A 25044-nucleotide genomic window follows, 5' to 3' on the forward strand; every position below is an offset into this window, starting at 1 on the left:
ACCAATATCTGGCACATAGTAGGCCCTCCATGAATATTTGCTAAATGAACGAACAAATGCCTCCTTCACCAACAGTGAAGACTAAGACGGCAGGTGCACAATTGTGCTTGCCACTGAGGTCCCAGGTCCCGACCTCCCTGTAGGACTTCCCCAATCCCCCTGCCCTGAAAGTTTGCAATGCTCATTCCTGGCAGCAGGACAGGAAACTGCTACAGTATGCCACTTGTATCCAAATGTTTAAGTTCTTGTGCCCTTTAGCACAGCACTTTTGCTTCAGAGAACCTGTCCAACACTAAGCCCCGGTGCGCAGAGACAGATATGCGTGCCGGGAGGGTCCTGGCAGCATTGCTGGTAACCATGGAAAACAGCCGACAGTAGGGGACCGCTGAGGTGAAGGGTGGCACAGCCCACCAAGTGGTGCTTGGTAGACAATACGAAGATCAAAGAGGATGGATCCAAGTGCTGAGAAGGGAAGATGCAGGATGAGTTGCAAAGTGACAGAAGCATGTCCTGGAACAATCGTGTAGAATGAGCTGCGTGTGGTGTGAATACGAAGTCTGTAAGCGTGAGTGTGCGCGTGTGCACAGGCCCGTGTGCATCAGAAAGAGACTGGGCTCACACGTACCCACATCCTAACCAGGTCACCCCTGGGCGGGGGGGGGGGGATTTGAAAGGAAACCGCCACTGATTAGCCTATATACTTCTTTATTGACTTTTCTTTCAACAATAAGCTTGTATTTCAATGTAATTGGATGCACATTTTAAAAGAAATTGTCCCAACATATGTGTCAGCACTTGATCCTAACACACATTTTTCTAGCTTCTTAATGGCAGGCAATGGTTTGATTGGCAGTTGGGTTGGAAGGAGGGTGGGCCGATGGATTAGCAGCCAGTTTATCACTCATCTGTCGCCAAGGTCTGACCAAATCAACCCCGAATGCCTGGCTCTGCACCCAGCACAATCTCCTAGTACTCCCAAACATGAAACGCTGAGATCAGCAACCCATGGCCACATAGCTTGTTTTTGTACAGTCTGTGAGCTAAGAATGGTTTTTAAATTTTTTCGTAGTTGGGGGGAAAATCCAAAGAAGAATACTGTACTGTTTTGTGACATAAGAAAATGATAAGAAATCCAAATTTCAGTGTCAACAGATAAAGTGTCACGGGCAGGCATCCATGGTCATTCATTCGCTATTGTACACGGTGCTTTCAAGCTACAAGGGCAGAAGTGAGTAGTTGCCACGTGACTATATAGCCTGTAAAACCTAAAATATTTACTACCTGGCCCTCTGCAGAATAAGTTTGCCAACCCTGATACATAACATCTTCTGTCCCAAGCAAATCCGTCAGCTGTGTGGCCCAACTGTCTGGCCTTTGGTGTCTCGTGTTCATCTATCCTGAATGCTGTCTCTGCCACTAGGAAATTAGCCTTCCTACAGGACCCTCTCAAACCCTCCCCTCTACCAGGGGGGCGCACTTGTGCTGCTGATCCACCCCCCACCCACCCACCCACCCTCGCCTAGCTGACACCTTGAGAGTCCCTCCCCGTCCTTCCAGTCCCCATCCGAGTAGAGATCCTTGCGTGCAGGGACTCTGATTCACCTCTGTCTCCAGCTCTTGGCATCGTCCCTAGCTGAAGTTTGCTGAATCGCACGGACTCCTGTCATTGCCGCGTCGGTAAACGCTTTCAGCCTTCTTGAGGTTTTTCCTGACTCGCCACAAAACCTGAAAACTAGCCAAGAAGCATGGGAGAGTGAGAGGGGGGAAGAGAGGTCAGGTGGAATTCAGAGAGCTGAGCTCATGTGGAGGGTTCTGATGATCTCAGGGGCTTCCCCAGGGCAGAGTTGCTCTGTGTGACCACAGGGAACAAAGCTAGGGTGAGAGATTAGTTCATGGGTACAAGGGATGTTATTCGGGTGGTGGATACCCTGAAAGCCCTGACTTGGCCACTACATAATCTATGCATGTAACAAAATGGCACATGAACTCCATGCATTTGTACAAATGGGGGTGGGGGGGAAGGCTAGGACCAGGATTGCCTGAGAGGTAGGGAGTTCCCCATCCTGGGAGGTAAGCAAGCTGAGTTTGGATCAAGGATGTCATGGAAAAGATTGCTGGCCTGTTGAAAGGTGCACTGGATGAGCTCTCTAGTTGCTTCCAACCCAGGGCCCAGGAAGCTTGGGGTTCTCTTGGGCCCCACCAGAGCTTGAGCTCTGGGGACTGGGGGAAGAGACAAAGAACGCTACCCCTGCCAGATGCTGAAGGGCCCCCTCCCTTCTCATCAGCCTGTGTCTCATGCCTGCCCTGACCTCCTATAATCATCGAGTTCCCGATACGGGAATCCAGGGGACGACAACGTCTCCAGGGCTTCCTGGAACTCGAGGCAGGACCGTGGGACCCAGCAGCCAGGACATCCCAAGTCCAGCCCCCTAGTTCATCACAGAACTGGTGGTTTCTGAGAACTTTGAGAACCCCAGCCCACCATCCCCGTCCACTCAGCCCTGGAAGTCCCCTAACTCCAGGCGTTTATTTATAGCTCGCCTCCTTCCCGGAAAGGTTTGAGGCTGTTTAATGATAACCCAGCCTCACGTTTGTGCAGCACGCGGCGGCCACGGGGCGTTGCGGTCGGAGTCTGGGCCCGGCTCAGCTGTGTGATGAGGGGTGGTGTTGCCAAGTTACTGAACCAACGGCAGCACCGCCACGGAGGGCTCAGATTTCTCACCCTGCCCAGGAGCAGCGTGCCTGCCACTTCCCCCTGCAACAAGTTAATCAGCCACTTCCTCTTCTGGGCCCGGGTTCCTCAGGACAATGCGGTTGGGATTCCCAGAGAGGACACGGGAACTCACAGGGGCCCCGTGCGAGCACGCATGTAAGTTGCTGTCATCAGAAGGGAGCTGGCTGTCCCATGGCCCCTCCTTGCCCTGGTGGAGCTGGTGACAGGGCCGGCCTGCAACTCACCCTTGTCCCCGAGGCTGGCTCAGGGCTTGTTAGAAGAATCCGGCCCTCCGCCTCAGCCTCTGAAGGGAGCAGGACGGTCGCTTGGAGGGTCCAGGATGTGAAGTGAGGCCACAGGGAGCAGATCTATGTGGCCTGGACATTTTTTCTTGCTGGCTCTCTCCCACCTCCAAGCTCCCTACCACCCCCACCCAGACATACACCCGGACCTTCCCTCTTTGGCTAAGAGGTACTGCCGGTGCTACAGTGGGGTGAATTGGGACTTCCCGTCAGCAGACTTGGGTTCAAACCCCAGCTCTGCCACTTCTCAGCCACTTGTGTAGCCTCTCAGTTTTCCCATGTGTGAAATGGGCTCTGAAAACCTTTTTGGAAGGTTGAAGAGTGGGGTGCATGGCAGGTACCACACTCACAGTACAGCCTTCCTCAGTAGAAGACCCTCTGGTCTCTCTCCTCCCATTCCGGCCCCGGGGTGCAGGCCCTTAATGAGAAGGGAGGACCCAGGCCAACCAGAAAAGCCTTAAGATGCAGGGAGAGCCACCGACAGGGGCATCTCCATATGAAATGCCCTGCTACCTCCATAAGGGCTCCTGGATCATGGGGAGGGAGTGACAATGACAGTCAACACTTAGTCATGCCACAAATATTACATCAACACATTTATTGGGGGTCCACCATGCTGGGCACTGCTCTAGGAGCCGGGCACATGGCGTGGAGCTCGCGTGGAGGCAGGGCTGGCGGATGATTCACAAATAGATACATGACACAGTGGCATGGGTTATCCGAAAGCTGGGGCAGGGGCAGATAGAGAACCATGGGGGGCATGATGTCTCAGAGGGGATGGCCAGGAAGCCTCCACGGGAGGCAGGTAGCATGTGGCCAGGGCCCCACATGTGGGGCAGGGGTAGGAAGAGATAGGGAAGCCCTGGGGTGAGCACGTGTTGGGCAGATCAGAGAACTGGGAGGGGAGGGCAGGGGAGGGGAGGGAGGGCAGATGAGCAGGGGGAGATCGGGCAGGGCCTTGCAGGCCGTACTATGGGCTGTACGTGTTAGATTCACTGAGCACCTCCTCTGGCTCAGGTCCTGCTTTAAGTTCTATCTGAATTAACTCATTCATTCTCCTAACAGCCCTCCAGGGCCTATGCTGATCCTCAATTAAAATGAGGAAACTGAGGCACTAAGAAGGGAAATCAGTTGCCCAGGGTCACCCAGTTGGTAAACAGGGAGCTGGGATTTGGACCCGGGCAGGCCGATGGCAGACCCCAAGCTCCACGCCACTAAGCTCTGCTGCCTGTCCTCACTGGCAGAAACCCAGCCAGGATGCCCCGGGGCTGCACCTGGGTCTGTGTCCCGGAGGGGGCGGTGCAGGTCGGGGAGAGTGCCATGGCCCTGGGTCATCTCCAGCCTGGCTCAGCGTCCCAGGAGAAACAAGACACTGTGGCTCCCCACAGGCTCCATTTGGCCTTGGCAGGATTTAGCTAAAAAAATCAGAACCAGGGCACGAAAATAACTTGAAAGCACAAACAGCCCGGGCTTCTGGACATTTCCACGCCATGATATGTGCAATAGCGTCACCTCCTCCAGTCAGCCTAGAGAACTCCTCTTCATCCCTCACAGTCCAACTCGACTGGCCCCTCCTCTGCAAAGGCTTTCTAGATTCTGCTCGGCAGATCTGTACCCTGGACCTGCTCTCGTCCAGCTTTTCGATCCCTGGGTTTCAAGTCTTCCTTTGTGTCTGGCTCCCCAGCCCAGCCCAGCCCAGCCCAGGACTTGGCAGGCATCTCTCTGTGCCAGCCTTCTGGCTGCACCCTCCCCAGCAGGGCGGCCAAGGTGCTGTCGTCTCTGCCCGTGCCCCCACTCCCTCCTGCTGCCTACCCTCCATGCAGCCAGACTTGGGGGCAGCTGCCATCGGTGACTCCTTAGCTCCTTTCTTTACACAGAGCCATAGGTCACATCTGGGCCCCTTCCTGCTGCTGCGGGGGCAGGGCGGTGCAGTGGGCTTCCAGGAGCTGCGGCTCCAGATCTAACCCACTGTCCCGCCCTCCCCTGAGCTCCGATCCTGCAGCCAGCAGTGACCTCCTCAACCCCACACGTGTCTTTCTAAATTTCTCAAACTTAACGTCACACGGCAGAGTTCCCTGCGTCCAGCCCTACGCCCTCTCCTCCCCTGCAGACCAGTCCAATTGCTCGGGCCAAAGCCTCAAGCCTCAGAGTCCCCCCGGGACGTGTTTCTTTTTGCTTCCTCCACATCTGATCATTGGGCTGCACGGAGGTCCCCACGTATATCCTGAGTCTGTCAACCTTTCTCCACCTCTGCTGCCAATGCCCTGGTTGAGTCCCAGCCTCTTCCACCCTGGAGACTAAGGCAGTGACCTATTGGCTTCTCCAGGTCTCCTCTGGTCACCTATCTGGCCACTTTCCCCTCACCCTGGCACCCACCCTGCTTCAACCTGCAGTGGCTCCCATACTCCCCTGGCACATAGGGTTCTCAGTGAAGTGGCCTCGGGGACCTTCCCCTCTCCTCTTCGACCGCTCTCCCAGCCAGGCCCCTAGCCCCGGCCCCGCTGGCCACCGTCCCCACCCTCCTGCTCCCCAGGCGCACTCCCACCATGGCTTTGCCGTTGCCCTGCCTGCTCCTGCGTGCTTGGTGCCTGAGCTTTGCGTGGCTGGCTCCCCTTGCAGGTCAGTTCCTGCTCAGATGTCACCCCCTTTCTTGTGCAGCCCCCACGCCATTCTTTGAATAGCTACTCCTTTCCATCTGACAGTGCGTGTGTCTCCGCCCGGCTAGTGTCCATCACCGGCCATGCCAGGCCCTAGCTCAGGGCCGGCGGAATGAATAAAAGAACAGAGGGGCTTGAACGCCGTTTGCTGCCACAAACGCAGGCCCTTTTTGACCCAGCAACTTCGTATCTGGGGTTTCGCCCCAAGGAGGTCATTAGACAGATGTGCACAGAAGTGCATTCTAGACACGCCCTGAGCTGCGTGTCGTCATGAACGACCGTCAGTGGGGGATCGGCTGGGACCAGGTGCGGCCCAGCTAGGTGGGTGCCGTGCCCCCGCTGAGTGGGAGGTGCCGAGGGGTCACTGCGGGCAGCTGTGGGGCCTGTGCTGCATGTTCGCTCCGATGAACCCCGGAGGGAGGGGCTGGGGTTGCACTGAAACAATCTGAACCATAAAATGAGGGAAACGACTGAGAGGGCGGGACCGCCAAGTTCCCATGGCTGGTGAGGACAGTGAGGCTCAGGGAAGGCAGAGCCCCTCGGCCTGGGTGGTGCCACTGCCTAGAGGCAGAGCCAGAACTGGGGGCCAGGGCTCCCCCCACCAAGATCTGCCTTTGCTCCCAGCGGGCTGCGGGCACAGCCGAGCGAAGGCTGCATCCTGAGCCTCACCGTAGGCTCCCAAGTCAAGTCCCTTCTTTTGGAGCCTCAGCTGCCTCATCTGCAAAATGGGCCCGCGTTCTCCCACACTCCCTTCACTAGGCCGTGGAGAGGATAAAAGTTTGTGTGAGGGTGAGCACTGCCCTTGACTGAGTGCCTGAGACACGCCCGGCCCTGCCCGGGCCCTGTTGCTCATGATCCGTGTAACCCGCTCTGCACGCCTGTGAGGCAAGGCTGCGAGCCGCCCCTTCTGCCCATGAGACTCCCAGGGGTTGCGTCACTCAGTTCACCCAGCCAGGGTCACTGGGCTAGTCGGCGGCAGAGCCTGGGTATAAATGCAGGTGGCCCATCCACTTCCCACCACGCTGCATCTAGAAAGAGAGGGCGGGTGCGTGCGTGCAAACGGGCCCAGAACCCCTGGGGTGCTGGAGCGTTGGGGCAAGCTGGACCCAAACTCACCTATTGGCTGGCGGTCCAAGGGCCTGACTCCTCCCTCCAAGGCCCCCACCCCCAGCCCGCCCCACCCGCCACTGGTTAGGACCGGGAGCCTGGTGCCTGCAGCCCTGGGCAGGGCTGGCCTCCCTGTAATTAGGGCAGCCGGAGGTTGGGAGGTTGGTTGGGAGCTGGGATCGTGTCATCCAAGGAGGGGAGGAGGGGTGAGGGGTGACGGCAGGAGCCTCCCCATGGCCAGGCCAACCACGTCAGCAGCCACGGCTGCCCTGGGGGCGGCAGACGGCTGTGGGTGACTGGAGGAGCCGGGTGGGTGCCACCCTCCCTGCCACCCCTGGCCCGGACCCTCCTGCCAGCTCCGGCCTGCCCCTGCGTCCCATCTCCCTCCTGCCCCAGCACCACAGCCATGCCTCCAGAAAGCAGGTCGCCCAGGCCCGGCTTCCAGTGCTGCAGCCGTGCTGTGGGGACAGAGAGGTTTCTCCTGCGCAAGAGCGGAGCAGGGAGGGACTGTGCAGGGGCCGCTCAAAGGAAGAGCTGGGCATCGCTGGAAAGGAGGTTGTTCTCTGGTGCCCCCAGAACAAGCCCACGCCCCCTGGCTGGCACTCCAGGGCCCTCCTGCTCCAGTCCTATCCTGCTCTTCAACCCTGGCGTCCTCCCAGTCACTTGTCATTCCTTGTGTGTCTCACCTGCCTGCCCCCATGCCTTTGCTTGTGCCATTCGCTCAGCCTGGGGTGCGCTCACTGTCTCCTGCTCGGCCCCTCAAATCCTGCTTTCCTCTCTCTGCCCAGTCAGATGCCGCCTCATCCAGGCAGCCTTCCCCGATTGGGCTCAAATGAAGCTGTCCCTTTCTCATGAGCTCACAGCACTGTCCTGTGCTCTGGGCGGGCTTGCGGGAGAGGGAGAGGCAGCATGAACTACTGTGTCCTTGTCCTGCCCCCACTGCCTCCCAGCACCGAGGCGGTGCCCTCTCTGGGTCCAGGCCTGCCCTGGAGGTCTCTCACAAGCTGTGGCCTTGGGCAAGTCCCTTCACCTCTCTGCATTGTCCTCCTCTGTAAAACAGGACAGACAGAGTTTCTCCTAGAAGGGGTCGTTGTGAGGATTCCATGAGACAATATGTACAGACACTCAGCAGAGTGCCCACCTGCCCCGGGTGCTCACTGCGGGGTGCACGGCGGGGGGCCAGCCTCCAGACTCCTCCGCCCGCCTGTGCCCAGTGTTCCCACAGCTGCTGCTGCGAGGCCACTCTCCCTGGTGACCCGATGGCCTCCCCAGTCCATCCTGCCCCCCATCTGCCCTCGTCCGTGTGGTAGCAGGTGTGGTAGCAAGTGTGGTAGCAGGTGTGGTAGCAGGGAGGCCCTTCCAAAGGACAGTTCAGATCATGTCACTCCCAGGGACCATCCTCGGGGCAGGCCTGGACCCTCCCACAGGCCTGCCTGACCCCAACCCCCTGCCTCCCTCCCTATCCCAGCTCTCACCTACCTCCCTCCCCCACCCTGCTCCAACCACCTGAACTTACTTGGAGCCACTGAATGCCCCAATCACCCTCTCAGCTTGAGGCTGTTGTGCAGGCTGCTCCCTCCTTCACCCGGCTCCCTTCCTTACCTACTCACCATTTAGGCCCCAGCTGCAGTGCCCCCTCCCCCAGGAAGCCTTCCCTGGCTGCCTGTCCCATGCACCCTTCCCTGTGCTCCCTCAGCCTGGGCCCACGCACCGCACTGCAGTGACCTGTTTACCTGTGAGCTCCCCGAGGCCAGACGCTGTGTCTTCCTTGCTCCCTGTGCCAGCTCAGCACCGGGCATGGCATCTAGTGCGGACTAGATGCTCAAAACACATTTAGCGACTAACTGAAGGATGCATGAGTCAGTTTCTGCATCCCCCACACCGCAGGAAATGTCTGTGGAACAGATTTGAGTGGGAGGTTCCGGCAGGGCCTGGGAGAAGCCCCTGGGCTTTGGGCGCTGGGTGGTGAACAGAGTGGACCCCCACCCCTCCCATGGTGGGCCGGCCCCCTCCCTGCCTGCAGAAGCCCTGCGCCCCAGAGCCGGCTTCTAGATGCTAAGCTCGGCTCAGCCTCACCTCTTGCCTTCTCTCTGCACAGCTGGGCCAGATCCCTGCCGCCAGCATCGCGGGCAGCCAGGCCAACCGTCCCGGCGTCTTCCTATTTTAGACATCTCGCTGCCTCGGTCCCTTCTAATGTTTCCAGCCAGGCTGCGGGGGTAGGAAAAAGAGGTTACTGCTACTTTAAATGTACTGTATGAAGGCGAGGGCTGGAAAGGGGCCTGTTTGCAGGAATACCCAGTCATCTAGTTGGAAAAGCCGCCAGATGGAATACAAAAGCAGAAACCCAGACGCTCATGGAGACAGCCTCGGTTCATAAATCAGGTGGGGCCAGGGGCTGGGGGCCCGCACGCCATGGAGCCCGACTCCCTCCTGGACCAAGACGACTCCTACGGTAAGGCTGTGCCGGCAAAGCACGGACTTGGGGGCTCCAGCCTCAGCCTCGCTGCTCGGCGGACTTTGCCTGCTCCAGGAACAGAGTTGGAGGGGAGGCGGGCAGGCAGCTGGCACTGTCTGGTCTCGGGACCTGTGGGTCGGCACGGGTGCCCTGGGCTATGGGGCACAGGGTTGAGGGGTCCCTGAGCGAGCGGGGCGGCCCCTGGGACTTTGGGCATTGGCAGAGTAGAGGGGAGAGAGACAGTTTCTCAGCTGCTTCTGTTTTGCTCTTGGCCAAGAGGGAAAGGAAGGGAAGTTTGCAGCCCCCTGCTTGTCTGCCTCACTGTTCTGGGCCTGCCCTGTGCTGCGGGAATTCAATTAGTGAGATCCTGCAGATAAGTGTGGATGGAGCCGGCAGCAGGGACGTACCCTGTAATTAAAGGCAGGGCTGAGCTGAAAACTCTCCCAGTGACAGGGCCCCAGAGGCTGCCACCTGGGAGCCGGCCCTGCCCCTGCCGCAGCCTCCTGGGCAACTGGAAGCCCTGGGTGCATTGTTGGGAAAAGTTGTTTGGGACGCAGAGAGTCTGGGGCAGGGATCTATAAGACTCAGAATGCTCCCTCCATGGCAGTATCTGCAGGCGTGGGGCTTCAGGGGCACAGGTACCTCGGCTCCATGGGTGGCTCAGCCTGGCCGCACCCCTGGCCTGGTCGCCCAGCACGCGCTGGCTGGGAGGCAGGGGGGCAGGAGTGTGGCTGAAGGACTGAGGCTGGGTGTGGGGGGCTGCAGGTTTGGGGGCCCAGCAGGGAGAAGGCCCTGTTGACATCGGAGGGGGTAGCCTCATCCAAGCTTGGGTGAGCCTTTTAGGGGCTCAGGGCCTCCTGAGACCACAGTTCCACTAAGAAACCTGAGTCCTTGTCCCTATGGACTCCCCCCACCCCAGCCGGGCCTGGCTGCTTGGCACAGGTTCAAGACCAAATTGCCTTCCTCCTGCAGGAGCTCAGCTCTTTCCAGGGAGAGGGGCCCTTTGCCACGTTTGGAGCTGCCACCCTCAGGGAAGCTTGGCAAGGCCCAGCCCGTGGACCTGGCATCTTCGGGCAGATGGGCGTCCAGTTGATGCACACTGAGTGACCCCGTGTGCCAGGCTCTGTGCCAGCATCAGGGGTGCAGGAATGGAATGAGGAGTTTGATCCTAGCAAATCCTTGGTGCTTCGAGAATGGAGGGAGGACAGAAGAAGAGGAGGGGACAGGGCAGAAAATAGAGAGAGCAGAGCAGCCCTTGCCCTGGAAGAGCTCCCAGGCTGGAAGGGGAGACAGACAGATGACACCAGACTGCTCTCAGAGTGACGAGCTCCCTGGGGAGGCGGGGGCAGACAGCCGGGGTGCAGGACAGGCCCGCCTGCCTCCGGAGCTGTTCACCTGCAGCTCGGCCCAGGGACCGGTGTGGGCCCACTCGGGTGCCTGGACGCCGCCCCACGGAGGGTGCAGACCCTGGTGGTGGGGGAGCCGACCCCGTCCAGGGATGTCTTAGGAACCCATAGCCCGAAACGGAGGCTGCCTCCACCCTAATCTGAGGGCCCTGCGTACAATCAGCCCCTTGTCTTGGCCTGTCACAGGAGCCGGCTGCTGATCCCCGGGAAGCAGGTCAGGCAGCGAGGGGAGGGGTTCCAGGGCAACAGGCAGAGGGACAGAGGGGCCTTCGAAAGGGGCAGGCAGGCACGGAGTGGAGCCCGGCTGGAGAAGGGTCTGGCTTATCAAGACTCCGGCTCCCACCCAGCCAGCCCCAGAGGCCCAGAGCGGAAGGGGCCATCCTGGAGCAGGGCCACCCTGGCAGGTCACTTCCCCAGTCTGGGCCCTGGTTCTACCCTCATTCACTTAACACATACTTTCAGGCTCTGGACGGGGCCTTGGGCTCCAAGAACAACGTGAACCTTGTGACATTCCCAGGCAAGTGCTCTGATGGGGGAAGTCAAGGCACGTGGAAGGCCTGGCCCCACACCTGGGGTCCAGAAGGCTCCCTGGCGGAGGGGACTCCTCCACTGCAGAAGCCCACGGTTCCCTCCGTGCTAGTGGCTCAGGCTGCCATACAGAATATCTCAGGCAGGCTCACACAACAGAAATGATTTTCTCGCGGTTCGGGGGCCTCGAAGTCCAAGATCAATGTGTGGCTGATTCGGTTTCTGGTGAGGGCTCTCTTGCTGGCTTGCAGATGGCTGCGTTTCACCGTGTCCTCACGTGGCCTTTCCTCAGTGCCTGCATGTGAGAGAGGGAGGGAGGAAGGGAGGAAAGGAGGGAAGGAGGGAGGGGGATCTCTGCTGTCTCTTCTTAAAAAGACACTAATCCTGTTAGGTCAGGGCCCCACCCTTATGACCTCATTTAACCCTAATTACTTTCTTGGGCCCCCAACTCCAAATACAGTTACAGTGGGGTGGGGGTCTTCGGGCTTCAGCGTGTGAACCAGAGGTGGGATAGGGCATAGACAGTTCAAAACACCTTCACCCTTCTTCTTGAAACACTTTCTTCACCTGGCTTCTGGGACCTCTGGTTTTTTTGTTTTTGTTTTTGTTTTCCATTTGTTTCTCAGTCCCTCCCATTGGCTCCTTCTCTTGGACCCCTCCCCCTCCCCCTGCTGCCCATGTGGTCTCTGCCTCTGCGTCTGCCTCCCCTCCCTCTCTAGGTGCCAGCCGCACCAATCTGACCTTCTGCACACTCCCCGAGCTAGTTCTCACCTCAGGGCCTTTGCAGGGACTGTTCCTGCAGCCTGGAGCACACTTCCTGTCACTCTTCCCTGAGCTGAGTCCTCCTCCTCTTCCCAACATCAACTGACAAGTCACCTCCTCCGAGAAGCCCTCCCTAGGCCATGTTATCCCCATGTTAGATCCCACTCTGCCAGTGTCTCTTTTCCTTTCTAGAACCTGTTTTTATTTGCACTGAGTATTACTGTGTGGTTTTGTGTAGCTCCTGTCTCCCCCATTAATCTCTAAGCTCTCCGCACCCCAGAGTATAGCTCTCTGGCCAGCACGCAGTAAGCAGCCCACGAACACTTGCTGAATGAGAGAGGGAGTGAATGAATGCAGCCGGCCCAGCAAAGGGCAGAGGAAAGGCAGAAGGGACAGCAGGTGCGTGCAGGCTGGAGACACTTTGGTGGGCTCCCTGGTACTTGCAAGCAGGGGGACTGGCGAGCTGAGCTCCTTGGGGTTTCTCCGGAGCCTTGCTGGGAGAGGGCCAGGAGTGGCAGAGCTGGGGTGGGGCTGTGGGCCCCTCCCTGCCAGCTGGTGGGGATCCTGGACTCTGACTCCGAGCACCAGTGTTCAGCTGAAAGGTTTGGCCACGGCGTGGTGGGGGACCCGCAGCCGCTGGCACGGAAGTCCCAGAGGCCCGAGTCAGAGGAGGAGTCTGGCCAGGGCCCCTTAGCAGACAGGACTGAGCAGAGCCCCCGTCTGTGGTGGGCAGGTGAGAGCCCCCCAGAGCAAGGCCAGGGAGGGCTCAGGCCGCAGCTGGGGGAAGGGGCACGCAGGTGCAGGGGTGTCTTCCACACATGGGTCAGGGGCAAGGAGGCCAGGAGAGGAGCACTGGAAAGTGTGTGAGAACCCTGCTGAGCCCTTCGCGCATGGGGCTTAGTTTCCCCGTGTGTATACTGGGGTGAGGGGCAGACAAGATTTGACTGTCCCATCTGGTGTCAGCCCTAGAGCTGTGTGAAAAGTCGAGCTCAGACGTCCTCCCCATCTGCCTTGCGATTTCCAAGGAAGGGGACAAGAGGGAGTGGCCAAGCCTCACCCTGCAAAGCTGTCTCTCGCGTCCCCTGGGTCCTGCTGTCTCCCACGTCGCAGCTGCCACCGCCCGCCCACAACGGGAGCTCTGGGTGCTTCCTCGGCCAGGGTGCGTTTCCATTGCCTGGTCGCTGGTCTGACTCCCACTTGAGCCAGAGGATCCTTGAGGGCGGGGGCCGTGTCCTGTTTGCGACGACATTCCAGGGGTGTTGCCCACCACCTGGCACTGAGAAGGCGCCTAACACTCATTCATTCGATGAACGAATGAATGAATGAATGAGGGAGGGAGTGAATGCATGAACAGCACAAGCTGGACCCTGCCCTTAGCTTGCTCTGTGTCGACTCTCAGCATTCTCCCCCTCTGGACTTCTGGTTCCTTAGCTGTCACTTGAGGGTCCGTGCCCCAAGGGACAGCTCTTTGTACGTGGGTGGCCTGGACCAAGTCCCTGCTGCCTGCTCAGCCTCAGCTTCCTCCTCTGACAAATGGGCACACTCAGCCCTGCCCTGCTGCTTCCCAGCTCCCTCCAGAGGAGTGACCAGAGCTGCGGACACCTGCTGGGGAGTCTGTGAGTCACACGGGAGGAGCTGGGCTCAGACAGCAGGCTGGGATGAACGCTCCAGAAGGGGCTGGTTGCTTTGGAAATCATGGGGGTGGAACAGGCAGCTCAGACGCTCAGAACCTTCCGTTTCTTCCTGACGATAACCAGCAAGGACATCTGCCCCAGGGTTGTTGGGAGACGCCGTAAAGAGGCAGATGGATGTGATTTTCTAAACTTCCAAGTTCACAGAGCACCTCCTCCGTGCCAGCCCCCTTGCACGGCCCTGTACCCACGTTGTCTTCCTGAATCCTCGCAACAGACCTGGTGGTTGCTGTTGGTGCCATCTTGCAGGGTCAGGGAAGTTAAGTGCCCGGCCCGGACCACACAGTGAGTGCAGTGACCCCAACCCAGGTGGCTCCAGCTACCAAGCCTGGGATCTTCTCCTGCTCCCTCCCTGTGCCAGAGCTGTCCCCTGGAGGCCCCTCCGTGTGCCACGGCAAGCCTGCCTCCCAGGGTGTTTGCCAAAGCCGTTTGGGGACCGTCCGCTCAGCTGGGGAAGGCGAGCAGCAGAGAGGGCCATTGTTGGGACCCCGTTGGTCTAAAGAGAAGGCTATCTGGGGCTGACAGCTGTCAGGGGACCTGATGGGGCAACTCCCCGAGAGGGGGAGGGTGAAGATGCCACTCAGGGCATTCGTGTCAGCTGGTAACAATCAGTTAATAATCATAAAATAACCCCAAATAACAGCTGTGTGCCCAGCCACGTGCCTCACATTCACCATCTCACTTCCCTTCCCAGCGCCCCAGGGAGGTGGGTCTTCTCACACTCATGCTAGAGAGGAGGAGGCTGAAGCTTAGAGAGGGTGATTGACTTGCCCAAAGCCACACGGCTACTAAACGGCTGAGCCAGGAGTCATGTAGGTTTGTCCCATTACGGAGCCCATACTCTGAGCCTGGGCCTACTCGGCCCTTCTCCAGGGCTGCATCTGCTCAGCCTGCCCTCCCTCCCCGCCTCCCCCTGGCTGCACCATGCAGCTAACTCAGCAGGCTCTGGGCCCTTATGGAGCCTCAGTTTCCCCGTCTGTGGAACTGAAACCGGCCTGACCTACCTGAGGTGTGGAAGGGATGCCAGAATCTAGACTCCGTCTCAGGCAAGGGCTCTGTCCAGGATGAGGCAGAGGAGAGGCCGCACTCCCACCTGAGGCCCCCACTCTGCAGGTGAAGAAAAGAGGCCAAAGAGGCAGAGCTGGGATCCCACTCACTGTGCCGGCTCCAGGCTACGTAATTTGCATGAATGAGGCCATTGACCCCTGACAGAGGAGGGGACAGCCCCATTACTCAGATGAGACAATCAAAGATTAGAAGGGGCCCAGGGTCTATGGCCATACCACCCAGAATGCACCCGATCTCCAAGCTAGGAAGGGTCAGGCTGGTGAGTACTTGGATGGGAGAAGGCCCCCAGGCCACACAGCCAGTGAGGAACCCTTGTGATTCAAACCCAGGACTCCCAGGCTCCTGTGTTCTTTCCACCACTCTGGGCTGTCTTCTCCTCTGCCCCCGCCCCTACCAGGGCCTCCTGTCCCCATCACTGCCCTCTCCCGTGCCCAGGAGAGCCCCAGCCCTGCTGGCAGCCATGCTGGGCCAGTGAACCTCCCGGCTGGGCAGGTGGGTGAGCAGCCTCGCCCCCAGCCCAACTCTGGAAAGAGGCTAAATCAGGAAGAAAAGACAATAAAGAAGAACAATGAGGCCGGATGGGGAGGGGCCTAATTGTTGTGTGACCAGCCTGAGCAGCTGGAGGCTGGCTGGGGGAGGGGGCTGTGCTGGGAGCCCGGGGTTGCAGAGCCAGGATAAGGATAAAGCTCCGGAGAAAGGAGCTGGGGGACCCTGAGGGAGGGCTCCTGGCAGGACAGAGGACTCGTGTGTGCACAGTGTGCAAAGGCATTTCGCTTCCAGTAGGCTTCTGGGGCTCCGCCCTGGACTGCACTGGACACTCGCTGGCCTGGGCTTCCGTCTGCTGCACCTCCTGTGAGCCGAGCCACTAGGGTCTTGGGGCCTTGACCTCACCAGAAGGGTGGGGACAGCAGTAGCCGCCTCGTAGGCCCCCTCCTCTGTGAGCACTAAGCAGGACGGATAATTGCTTCTTATGTTGTCCTGGACGGTGGCTGTGTGGGGCTGGCTTCTCCTGTGGAGCCGGCCTGGAGCAGGACGGCAGATCTCCGTTAGGTCGCTCAGCAGCACGGGCAGTTCCCCCGAGCTGTCCCACCACCCAGTGTGTTCCTGGCGTTTTGTTCTGCCTCCGTTTTGAGACACTGGCCCAAGCCTCAGTCCCTGGAGAAACGGGGCCTGACTCACGCCCAGGTTGCTGCCTCCCTATCCCAAGAAGGCAGAAGGGCCTCTCCCTGCAGGCCCAGGTGTCTCAGGGTCCTCTCGCCACTGGCCTCCCCGGCTGACCGTTGGGTGCCCCAAGTCCCGCCCCTTGCGCCCGCTGCCCAGCCTGCTCCTGCCCACCCCAGGCCTTCCAGAGCTACAGCCACGCCAAGCCCTTCATTCTCTCCATTGCCACCATCATGAATTAGTTTCTGCCTTGAGTGTGCCACCCTCTCTCTCCTCTCTCACCTTCGCACTTGCTGTTCCCCCTGCCTGGAACATTCTTCCCTCTCACCTCTCCCTACTACACCTCCCACCTGCCCAATCCTGCTCAACCTGAGGTCTTAGCTCAAGTCACTTCCTCCAGGACGCCTTCCCGGACTACCTTGCTTGGGTTCCCTGAGCCCCTGGGCTTTCTGCTATCCTCCTGCACACTGATAAGTAGAGTCCATCAGCTTCCCTGCTTGTCTGCACCTCTGGGCTGAGCACTGCCGGGCAAGCTGAACCGAAAACTTGGCGGCTGAGATGGGGGCGGGTATTGGTGTCCACACTGAGGGGGGGGGATGCAGGTTCTGGGTAGGAAGGACAACAACACCCTGGGCTTGCTGTCTGAAGGGCCTGCAGGGCCATCCAGTGGTTCTCTGTAGAGGAATCTGACGGCTCTGCCAGCTGTGACCTTTGAGAGGGCCCCGATTCCAGGGGGAGGGATGGAGCCTCGGGGGCCCACCGCGTGTGTCAGAACCGTTTCCTTCCTAGGCTGGCGGACGCCTTGCTCCACTGCCCGGCTGGGGCTCGGCCACCCCCTAGGAAGCCAGCCCTGACCCCCAGCCGATCTCCCTCTCGTCCTGGACAGCTCGTGGCTGTGCCCTGGAACACAGCCCTCCATCTCCCGTGGACTCCCACTGTCCAGCACAGAGACAGACACGGAGAAAAGGCCGTGTGGACACGGAGCCCTGCCCCTCCCCCGGCAGAGCCAGAGTCCCAGCGTGGGATGGGGGGGAGCAGAGCACATGCCGCAGGGGCCTCGGGTCGGACTGACGCAGGGGAGCGGCAGGAGGAGGGAGGGACAGGTTTCTGTCCAATCTGGAAGCGTGTGCCCGGATGGCTGGGTCCCCCCACCCCGGGCTCGAGGCACTCCAGCCATGACCTACATTCCCAGCGCGCCTGTGTGCGTGTGCACACGGGCGTGCATGCGCGCCTGCGAGGGGCCCTCTGCACAGGCCAGGTCTGCCGGGGCCGTGAGTGACCACGTGAGGGCTCGGGCCCCGCGCTCCCTCCCTGGGGGAGCCAAAAGGCCAGCTGAAGGGACTGCCTGTCCCCACCCCACCCACCTCCCCCAAACTTGGCTGCAGGAGGGGTGCTGGCATGGGAGTCACGGGGTGGCAGTGCTCCGTGGGGGGGTGGAGGGCCGGAAGCCCCAGACCGCAGCGCGACACTAAACTGGCGGTAGCCACAGGCCAGGAGGGCAGCGGGGTCTGCGGAGGGAGCAGGCACTGGGCTCGGCGCCCGGGAGCCTGAAGCTGGGGCTCCTCTCAGGGGTCCTCTGGCTGTCCCAGGCGGCATCCTTCTCCCTCGGGCTGGGGGCGGGGTGGGGGCTTCCCTCCTGGAGAGGCCTGTCCCTGACCAAGGGGCTGTGCTGACTCCAGGGCCTGGAAGCCAGGACACCGGGGCTCTGGTGGGTGCCCTGCTCTGAGACCCGTCAGCCCTCCTTCCGCCAGCTCTGGCATGGGCGGGTAGCGGTGACTGTCCCTTCCCCCGGTTCTGGGGCTATTGTCGTCATTTCAGAGACTCTCTGTCTCTCTCTATCTTTGTTATTTGTCTCCTTGTCTCTCTGCCTCTGTCTGTATTTCTCTGTCTCTGTATCTCTGTTTCAGTCTCTGAATCTCTCTCTGTCTCTGTATCTGTCTCTGTTTTTTGTCGCTTTGTCTCTCTGACTCTGTCTCTATCTCTGTCTCCGTCTATCTCTGTATCTCTCTCTGTATCTCTCTTTCAGTCTCTGTATCTCTCTGTCTGTCTCTGTTTCTGTCTCTTTGTCTCTCTGCCTCTGTCTTTATCTGTCTCCATCTATCTCCATCTCTCTCTATATATATCTCTGTTTAAGTCTCTGTATCTCTCTGTCTCTGTCTGTCTCTGCCTCCCTCCTGCTGGCCTCACCCTGCCCCCTGTCCCCATGGCGGAGGCCCCTCTGCCCCCAGGTTTCTTTGTCCCCTGCCCTCCTGCTGGCCTGAGGACCAGTCAGCCTCCTGCCCTTCAACCCAACGCTCTCCCACCCCTTCCTCACCGCCTCGCCGGTCCAGCCCCCAGCCCACATCCAGCCGTAGATGTGGCTCTCTGCATCTCCTCCTGCCCCAGCACGGCTCGTCCCAAGGCCACCAAGGGAGTCCCCACTGCAGGGCCCAGGGCGTCTCCCCAGCGGCCAGGGCAAGGCCCGGCCGGCAGCCTGAGTTGGCACCAGCTCCCCGCCACTCGCCAGGTTCGGGGCCCTGGGAAAATGACGGGACTTCTCCGCCCTTGGCTTTCCCATCTGTGGATCGATGGTTATGCTGGTACTTGTCTCACAGGTTGCGAGACGAGTAGCAGTGTTAATTCTTATTTTAAAAATTCCGAGAACCGTCAGAATTCTGTCTGTCTCCAGCAGAGAGAGAGCGCTCAGGCCACCTGGGCTGTTGTAATTATTTGTGTTTGCCATTGTTTGACTCTCTCGCCTCCCTCCCATCCCTGAGGACCCCCGGCGTCTCCTGGGAGCCCACCCACCTGTCTCTCCATCCCTGGGCAGTTCTACCTGCAGGCTCCTCCTCTTGCTTAGCCACCTGCCTGCGGGGGGCTGACAATGACCCCCTCCCCCCACCATCCCTGCCACCCCTCCTCACATCAGTGTCCTCACACCCCTGCCCCGCACACACGAGGCCTAGCTCACACCCCACCCCTGCCTGCACCTGCTACAGCCCCCACCCAGGCCTCCTGCCTCACTGGCCCCACCCAGACCCCGCCCAGACCAGAGGACCTCTGGGGGCAGCCCTGTCGCACTTGTGGCCTTGTTCACTGGTCCACCAGTCAGTGTGTTGTGTCTGTCTCTGCTGTGCACCTTGGAGCCCCATCTCCGTGGCTCCGGCACATTTTGCTGCGTGTTTGTTGAATGAATTACGAATGAATGACTTGATCCAAGTAAAAGCACTTTGCAGGCTATAAAAGGCTCCTGACCGATGCGGCACACGGGGTGGGTGCTCGAGGGCACGGGAAGCCTCACCAGAACTGCTCAGCCTCCAGTTTCCAGTGCGGTGGCTTTAGAGGTTTCCGTCCCCCAACGTCCCCCGCAGCCCAGTGCAAGCTCAGCTTCAGGGGGAGTGGCAGGAGGGTGACTCTAATCATCCTGCTCTTGCACCTTGAGGAGTGAACCAGCCAGATGGGAAGGCAAAGTGCGTGAGCATTTCGTGCATGAGCTCACAGCTCTCTCGCTGTGAGAACTTATCCCCATTTCACAGAGCAGGACACCGAGGCACAGAGAGATGGGCGATTTGCCCATGGTCATACTGCTAGGAAGTGGCGGCATCAGGATTGGAACCCTGGTTCCGACCACAGCCCACATGCTTCCCACCGTGCACGGCTGCTCCGAGCCCGCACTGAGTGCCTGGTGCCTGGCCCTGCTCCAGGGCGCGGCAGGAGGGGCCGTGTCAGCGCTGCAGGAGGCCGGGGTCCAGACTGACACGGGTGACACGGGAGGGGCAGAGCGGGCCGGGCCGACCAAGGCCGGGGCGGGATCAGGGGATCAGAGCATCAGAGGCAGCTTCTGGGAGGGGCAGCTGGGGTGGGTGCGGGCAGCAGGGCAGGGCCCTAGCAGGTAGGAGAGGGTGGAGAGAAATGAGACTTAGCTGAGTGGAGCGCAGCCGGGAGGGCACCCCAGCAAGGGGGCAGCCCGAGCAGAGGTGCAGAGGCGGGAGTCAGTTCCAGGAGGTTCCTGGCCTGAAGTGGGGGAAGTGACTGCCATGGGGCTAGACAGGCCAGAGAGGAATGGGGGTGAGGGGCTTTACCCTTGAGCAGGGTTTCTCAACCTTCGCACACTTGATGTTTAGGACCAGACACCTCTTTGTCACAGAGGCTGTCCTGTGCCTTGTAGGATGTTTAGCAGCACTCCTGGCCTCTACCCCCTAGATACCAGTTATGACAACCAAAAATGTCTCCAGACATTGCCAAATGTCCTCCGAGGGGCAGGATTGCCCCCGGTTAAGGACCACTGTCCTAGAGTAAGTGGGACCCATGGAAGAGATTTGAGCAGGGGAGGGCCAGGGTCCAAAGCTGCAGCCAGAGTCACCTGTGCTCCTGCCCCTGTCGCCAGCCCCACGAAGCCCATTCCTCATCCTTCAGCTGACCCTGGCTCATTAAGTGCAAGGAAACTCCACCAGCAGCGGGGCAGGGCTGAGGGCCAAGCTTCGTGGTGGAACAAAGAGCTTGTGTTTGGGGATAGGACCTCCCCCTCCCCAGCACTGCGGGTGGCAGTGAGGACGCTGAGGACAGTCACCCAGGGGCCAAGAGGGGCTGCAGGGCTGAAGAAGGGGCCGGTCAGAGCTGGGATTTGGATAGAAGAGGCTGGAAGGGGGCTGGAAGCTGATCTTCGGCCTGAGGGCCATTTTCAGAGGACCCTGAAAGCAAGCATCCCAGCCATGGAAATGGAGCTTCCAACCTTCCAGACCCGTGGTTCTGGGGCAAAGAGGTCCGGGCTGCCTCGCTCGAGGCTGGGGCCAGGCTGGGATGAGCAGCAGACAGCCCTAAGCTCCCCGCTCTGTCCATATACTGGGTCTCGGAGGGAACCAGGGCTTCTCGGAGCATGTCGGAGAGGGTGGGGGTTGGGAGATAAAAAGGGGAGGGGGAGCCCCATTTTCATCATCTCCCCAACCCCAGCTGCATATAGTCAGATGAGCTCCTAAAATGCAGGCCTGGCCCTGCCTCTCCTGCTGAAAACCTCACGGGCTCCTGGCCACCCTCAGGACCCCTCCCCCAGCTCCTGAACAGCTCCTTGGAGCCCTTGGCCACCAACTCCCTGCATCCTGGGCAGCTTGTCTCGCCCATGCCCGATGGTCCCCAGTGTCCACTCCATACTGAGGACTGATAGGCCTTCAGACACCCGGGCTCACTAAGCCTCTGCGGTTTCCACGCCTCTCTTCAGGGCCCAGATGCCTGCCTCCTCCCCAGCTGCAGTCCTCCCCAACCTGGGCTAACTCCTACTGACATGCTGGGGCACCTTGGTCACCACCGCCTCCAGGAGGCCCTCCCAGCCTAGCGCAGTGGTGGCTCCAATCACCCCAGGATGCCGCTGTCTCTGGATGACGGCTCTGCCCTGAGGGCAGCCTCCAAGTTTGCCTTGGTGCCCTGTGGCTTTAGGCCTGGAACAGAAAGCTGGTGACCAGCCAGAATTTGTTGACAGAAGCAGGGTGGGAGGGAGGGAAGGAGGAATAAAAAACATGCTTTCAGAAAAGGGAGAAGACTAGAGAGGGAAAACAAATGGGCGAGGGAGTGTGGAGTAGCCTGTCCTCTGGCCACCAGGGAATGTGCCAGGACGGACTGACCCCACAGCCCTGAGCACAGGGGCAGATGCCATTGCTCCGTGGCCAGACTCCTGGGTAGCTCATTCCCCAGAGGCGGGATTTTGGGCACAGGCTTGCCGGCAGGTCCCTCTAGGGTCTGGCCTTTATGCCGCCAACAAGGCCACACAGGTGTTCAGGGGGCTGGGGTGTGGGGGTCCCACTGGGGGGTCCCCAGTAGGCATTTAGCTGCCCATGTAGCACCTCAGGCATCACCGACTGTCCACAGATCCCACATTCCTGGCTCTAAGAGCCCCAAGAGCCAATAGACTCTGTCCAGGCCAGTGGGCTTCCGGCTGCGTCCAAGCAGAAGCTCGGAGCAGTCTGTGTAGGAGAGACCTCCTTCCTGCGACAGCTCTGCCCTGGGGACAGCTCTGCCCCCTCTGCTCCGGGCCTCTGAGAGGCACGTTGGGCTGGCCTGGAATTTCGCCTTTGCAATGAGGGTTCTGTGGCTCAGTTAGTTTGAAGAGCCCTGGTCCAACCCTCCCCTTCTTGTGAGATGGGAAGACAAACGTGCTCCCCCCCCGCCCCCCCCCTCAGGGAGGACGGGGTGACAGAGCCACCTCTACCTCCTGGTCCTTCCTGCTGGACCACACAGCCCTCTGTTGACAGCATAAACATATGCGTGAATGAGCAGGAATCTGAAAGTGGGTTTTGTTTGGAAACGGGGAGCGACAACAGAGCACACTTGGTTTCTAGGGCAAGGGCTGGGGCTGGGGAAGAGGAACCGCCCCAAAGCAGGGATCGGGAACAGAGCCGGGCGGCTTGTCAAAGCCGTTCAGAAATCTTCACAGATTTTCCAGCTTTAGCTAAGGCAGCGCTAGGTCTGCTTTTATTTATTTATTTTTTATTTTTAGAGATAGAGTCTCGCTATGTTGCCCAGGCTGGAGTGCAGTGACTATTCACAGGTGCGATCACAGCGCCCACGACACAGCCATGAACTCAGGCGATCCTCCTGCCTCAGCCTCCCGAACAGCCGGGACACAGGCGCTCGCACCACCTCACCGGGCTGCACTAGAATCAGAGTTCCTGGGTTCAGGTCACTGCATTGACCTTGGCTACACTCTAGGACCTCTTGAGACTCAGTTTCTCCCTCTATAAAATAGGGCTAACAACATGCTTGTCCCAGAGGCATTGTAAATAAGAGCTCTCATTGCTAATAACTGAAAAGTTCCTGGTGGGCTCGGGATTATTCCTTGTGTATGCACTTGAGGAAGGTTCGAATCCCGGCTATGCCCCTTATTAGCTATGTGACCTGAGGCAAGTTTCTTAACTTCTCTGTCTCAGTTTTCTCATCTGTAAAGTGGGGATAATAGTAGCACCCACCTCCCTCATAGGCTGTCATGAGTTGATATGGGTTATGCACCTAGAGCAGGGCTGTATGAGTGTTTGTTACCATTGTTTGTACTCAAATAACAGCAGAGACTAGGTCTTGCTGAGAAGAGACACCAGAAATGAAAAAAAAAAAGGGTGAATAAGATAATGAATCAAAGTGAGAAAAATTAGGGTTGTCTGGATCTAACTTGACCTGGTCCTGACCCATCAGTGTCCTCCAGCCGTTCCCCTTGGCTGGGCGCCCACCCTGGCTTGGCTCCGTGTGGCTGGGCCTCTCCCTGCATTTTTCTGCAGACATGTAGAGGTAGGATTCCATTTCGCCCCTAGATGACTTTGGGTGATAAAGAAGTAACTTCAGCCTCCTTGAATCGAATCTCCTATCCAGAACGTGTAACAAACCTGGAAATTGGAATTGCCCTGAAGCTGATTATTCTGGGAGGGCACCTCCTGGCATTAAACCTAAATTAGATCAAGGTACCTCTGTTATTAGCAAAATAATTCCCTACGATTACAGAGCGCAGCCATGAATCCTGATGGCAGATGAACTTCAGGTGACTTACTTGAGACAAATAACTGTGCGAAAATCACAGGCTCATCTAATCGCTGCTCTATAGCATTGCAGTTGGGTAATTATGCTAATGGTTATAAGAAATCATCTTTGTGGTCTGGGATGGGGAAAGAGCCTGGGACTAAAACGTGAGCGGCAGGTATTACCTGCTTACAGCCGGAGAGGCTGGGCGCCATGTTGGGTTCCGAATCGGGTCCTTTCTGGGGAGCTGGTTTGGCCCCTTGTCAACCGGGGGAGAAACCTATTACACAATCAGAATTGCGGTGGCCTCATTAATCATCTCTTTTCAGATCATCCTAATAGGGGAAATTGAATTTGCCCAAGTTCCACTGTCGGGCACGGTAATCCTGAGAAACAAGTTAAACCGTAAAAGCTCGGGACTTTTGAGTCAGTTCAGGTCAGCCAACGCGCCTTCATGCCCTCTGGGTGGCAGGCAGGGAGAGGGCCAACGTTCAGGAGTGTGTCTGATGCTTCCTACACAGTCTCTCATTCCCTCAGCAGCCCGGCGAGACAGGCAGTTATTGTGCCCATTTTAAAGCCAGGGAAGTGGAGGCTCAGAGAAGTGAAGTGGCGCTGGGCTGCTGCTACTGGCCCGGGGTGATGACCGTGTCCGCCCACCCGCAGGGCTCTAGACCCAGGGGGCTTCCTGGAGGAGTGGACTTGGGGAGAGGGCATGGTAGGGAGAGAGGAACAGCTTGAGCAAAAATCCCAGAGGCAGGAGAGTCAAGGGGGGTGTTCGAGGCTGGATGATGAGTCGAGAGGGTGGCTGAAGGTTGGGAAATGGAGAAATGACCAATTGAGGGCTTGGGGCTTAAAAAATTTTTTTTTCTTAAACTCAGTGGTAAGAATCAGTTGAGAGTTTGGACCATGGGGAGCCACTGGAGGGATAGGATGGGATCTGAGAAGTACCTGAGCCAGAGTGTGGGGGACCCACTGGTGGATGAGGCTGGTGGCAGGATGGGACCAGAAGGGGAAGAGGTTAACAATGGATAATTTTTAGTATAAGTATATCCCAAATATTACATGGGATATACTTATACTAAAAAAGTACTCATTGTTTATATAAAATTTACATTTAACTAGACATCTTGTATTTCATCTGGCAATCCTACCCCCAACCCCTCACATCCTCCCCAGCTGGGCTTCCTGCCTGGGATGACTTTCCCCTATGGGCACACAGCCTGACCAACTCCTAGCCACCTGTTGAGGCCCTGCACTCCTTACCCCTGCTGTGGCTATAATCATCACACACTGTAGTGATTACTTTCTTAGGTAATTGTTTTCATACCTACCCCTCTCCCAGCAGCCAACCTTACTTCTGGCTGCATAGGAAAACAAAACAAAACAAAACCTTAAGACCCTGAGTCCTCCCGTTTCCTGACCTCATCCCGACCCCAAGTTATCTCCAACTTCTGCTTCTGTCTCAAGACAAACAACATCTCCACCCTCCCAGGACCTTGCCTGCCCCTTGGGTACTGCTGGCCTCTCTCACTGGCAGCTTCAAAGTCACACTTTCTGCCGGGTCATCCCCACCAGCTGGGACCTGTAGCAAGTGCCTCCCGTCCTCCCTGTTGCTGTCCTCCCTGTTGCCAACCGGGTTCCCCAGGAAGCAGGGCTGAGATGTGTTAGAGTGCAGGAGGGTCAGCGGGGGCTGCGCTCGCTTGGGGAGGGAGTGGAGCTGT

General features: G+C 58.7%; 1 protein-coding gene and 1 long non-coding RNA gene across 2 annotated transcripts in view; one reads left to right on the plus strand and one right to left on the minus strand.

Moving 5' to 3' along the window:
* Nucleotides 1-738: 738 nt before the first annotated feature.
* Nucleotides 739-8770, minus strand: LOC142874314 (uncharacterized). The gene is made up of 3 exons (XR_012922138.1): nt 8513-8770; nt 2959-3017; nt 739-1732 (listed from the first exon to the last, which is right to left on the minus strand). It is a non-coding gene; the product is annotated as an uncharacterized LOC142874314 (long non-coding RNA).
* A 169-nt stretch (nt 8771-8939) lies between these two features.
* Nucleotides 8940-25044, plus strand: part of DAB2IP (DAB2 interacting protein) — a 187878-nt gene continuing 171773 nt past the window's right edge. Inside the window, exon 1 of the mRNA XM_012771764.3 lies at nt 8940-9231. Coding sequence (XP_012627218.1) covers nt 9192-9231 — 40 coding nt within the window. The 5' untranslated portion in view covers nt 8940-9191. The remainder of the gene's footprint in view (nt 9232-25044) is intronic.

This window comes from Microcebus murinus, chromosome 12, assembly GCF_040939455.1.
Source record: "Microcebus murinus isolate Inina chromosome 12, M.murinus_Inina_mat1.0, whole genome shotgun sequence".
NCBI lineage: Eukaryota > Metazoa > Chordata > Mammalia > Primates > Cheirogaleidae > Microcebus > Microcebus murinus.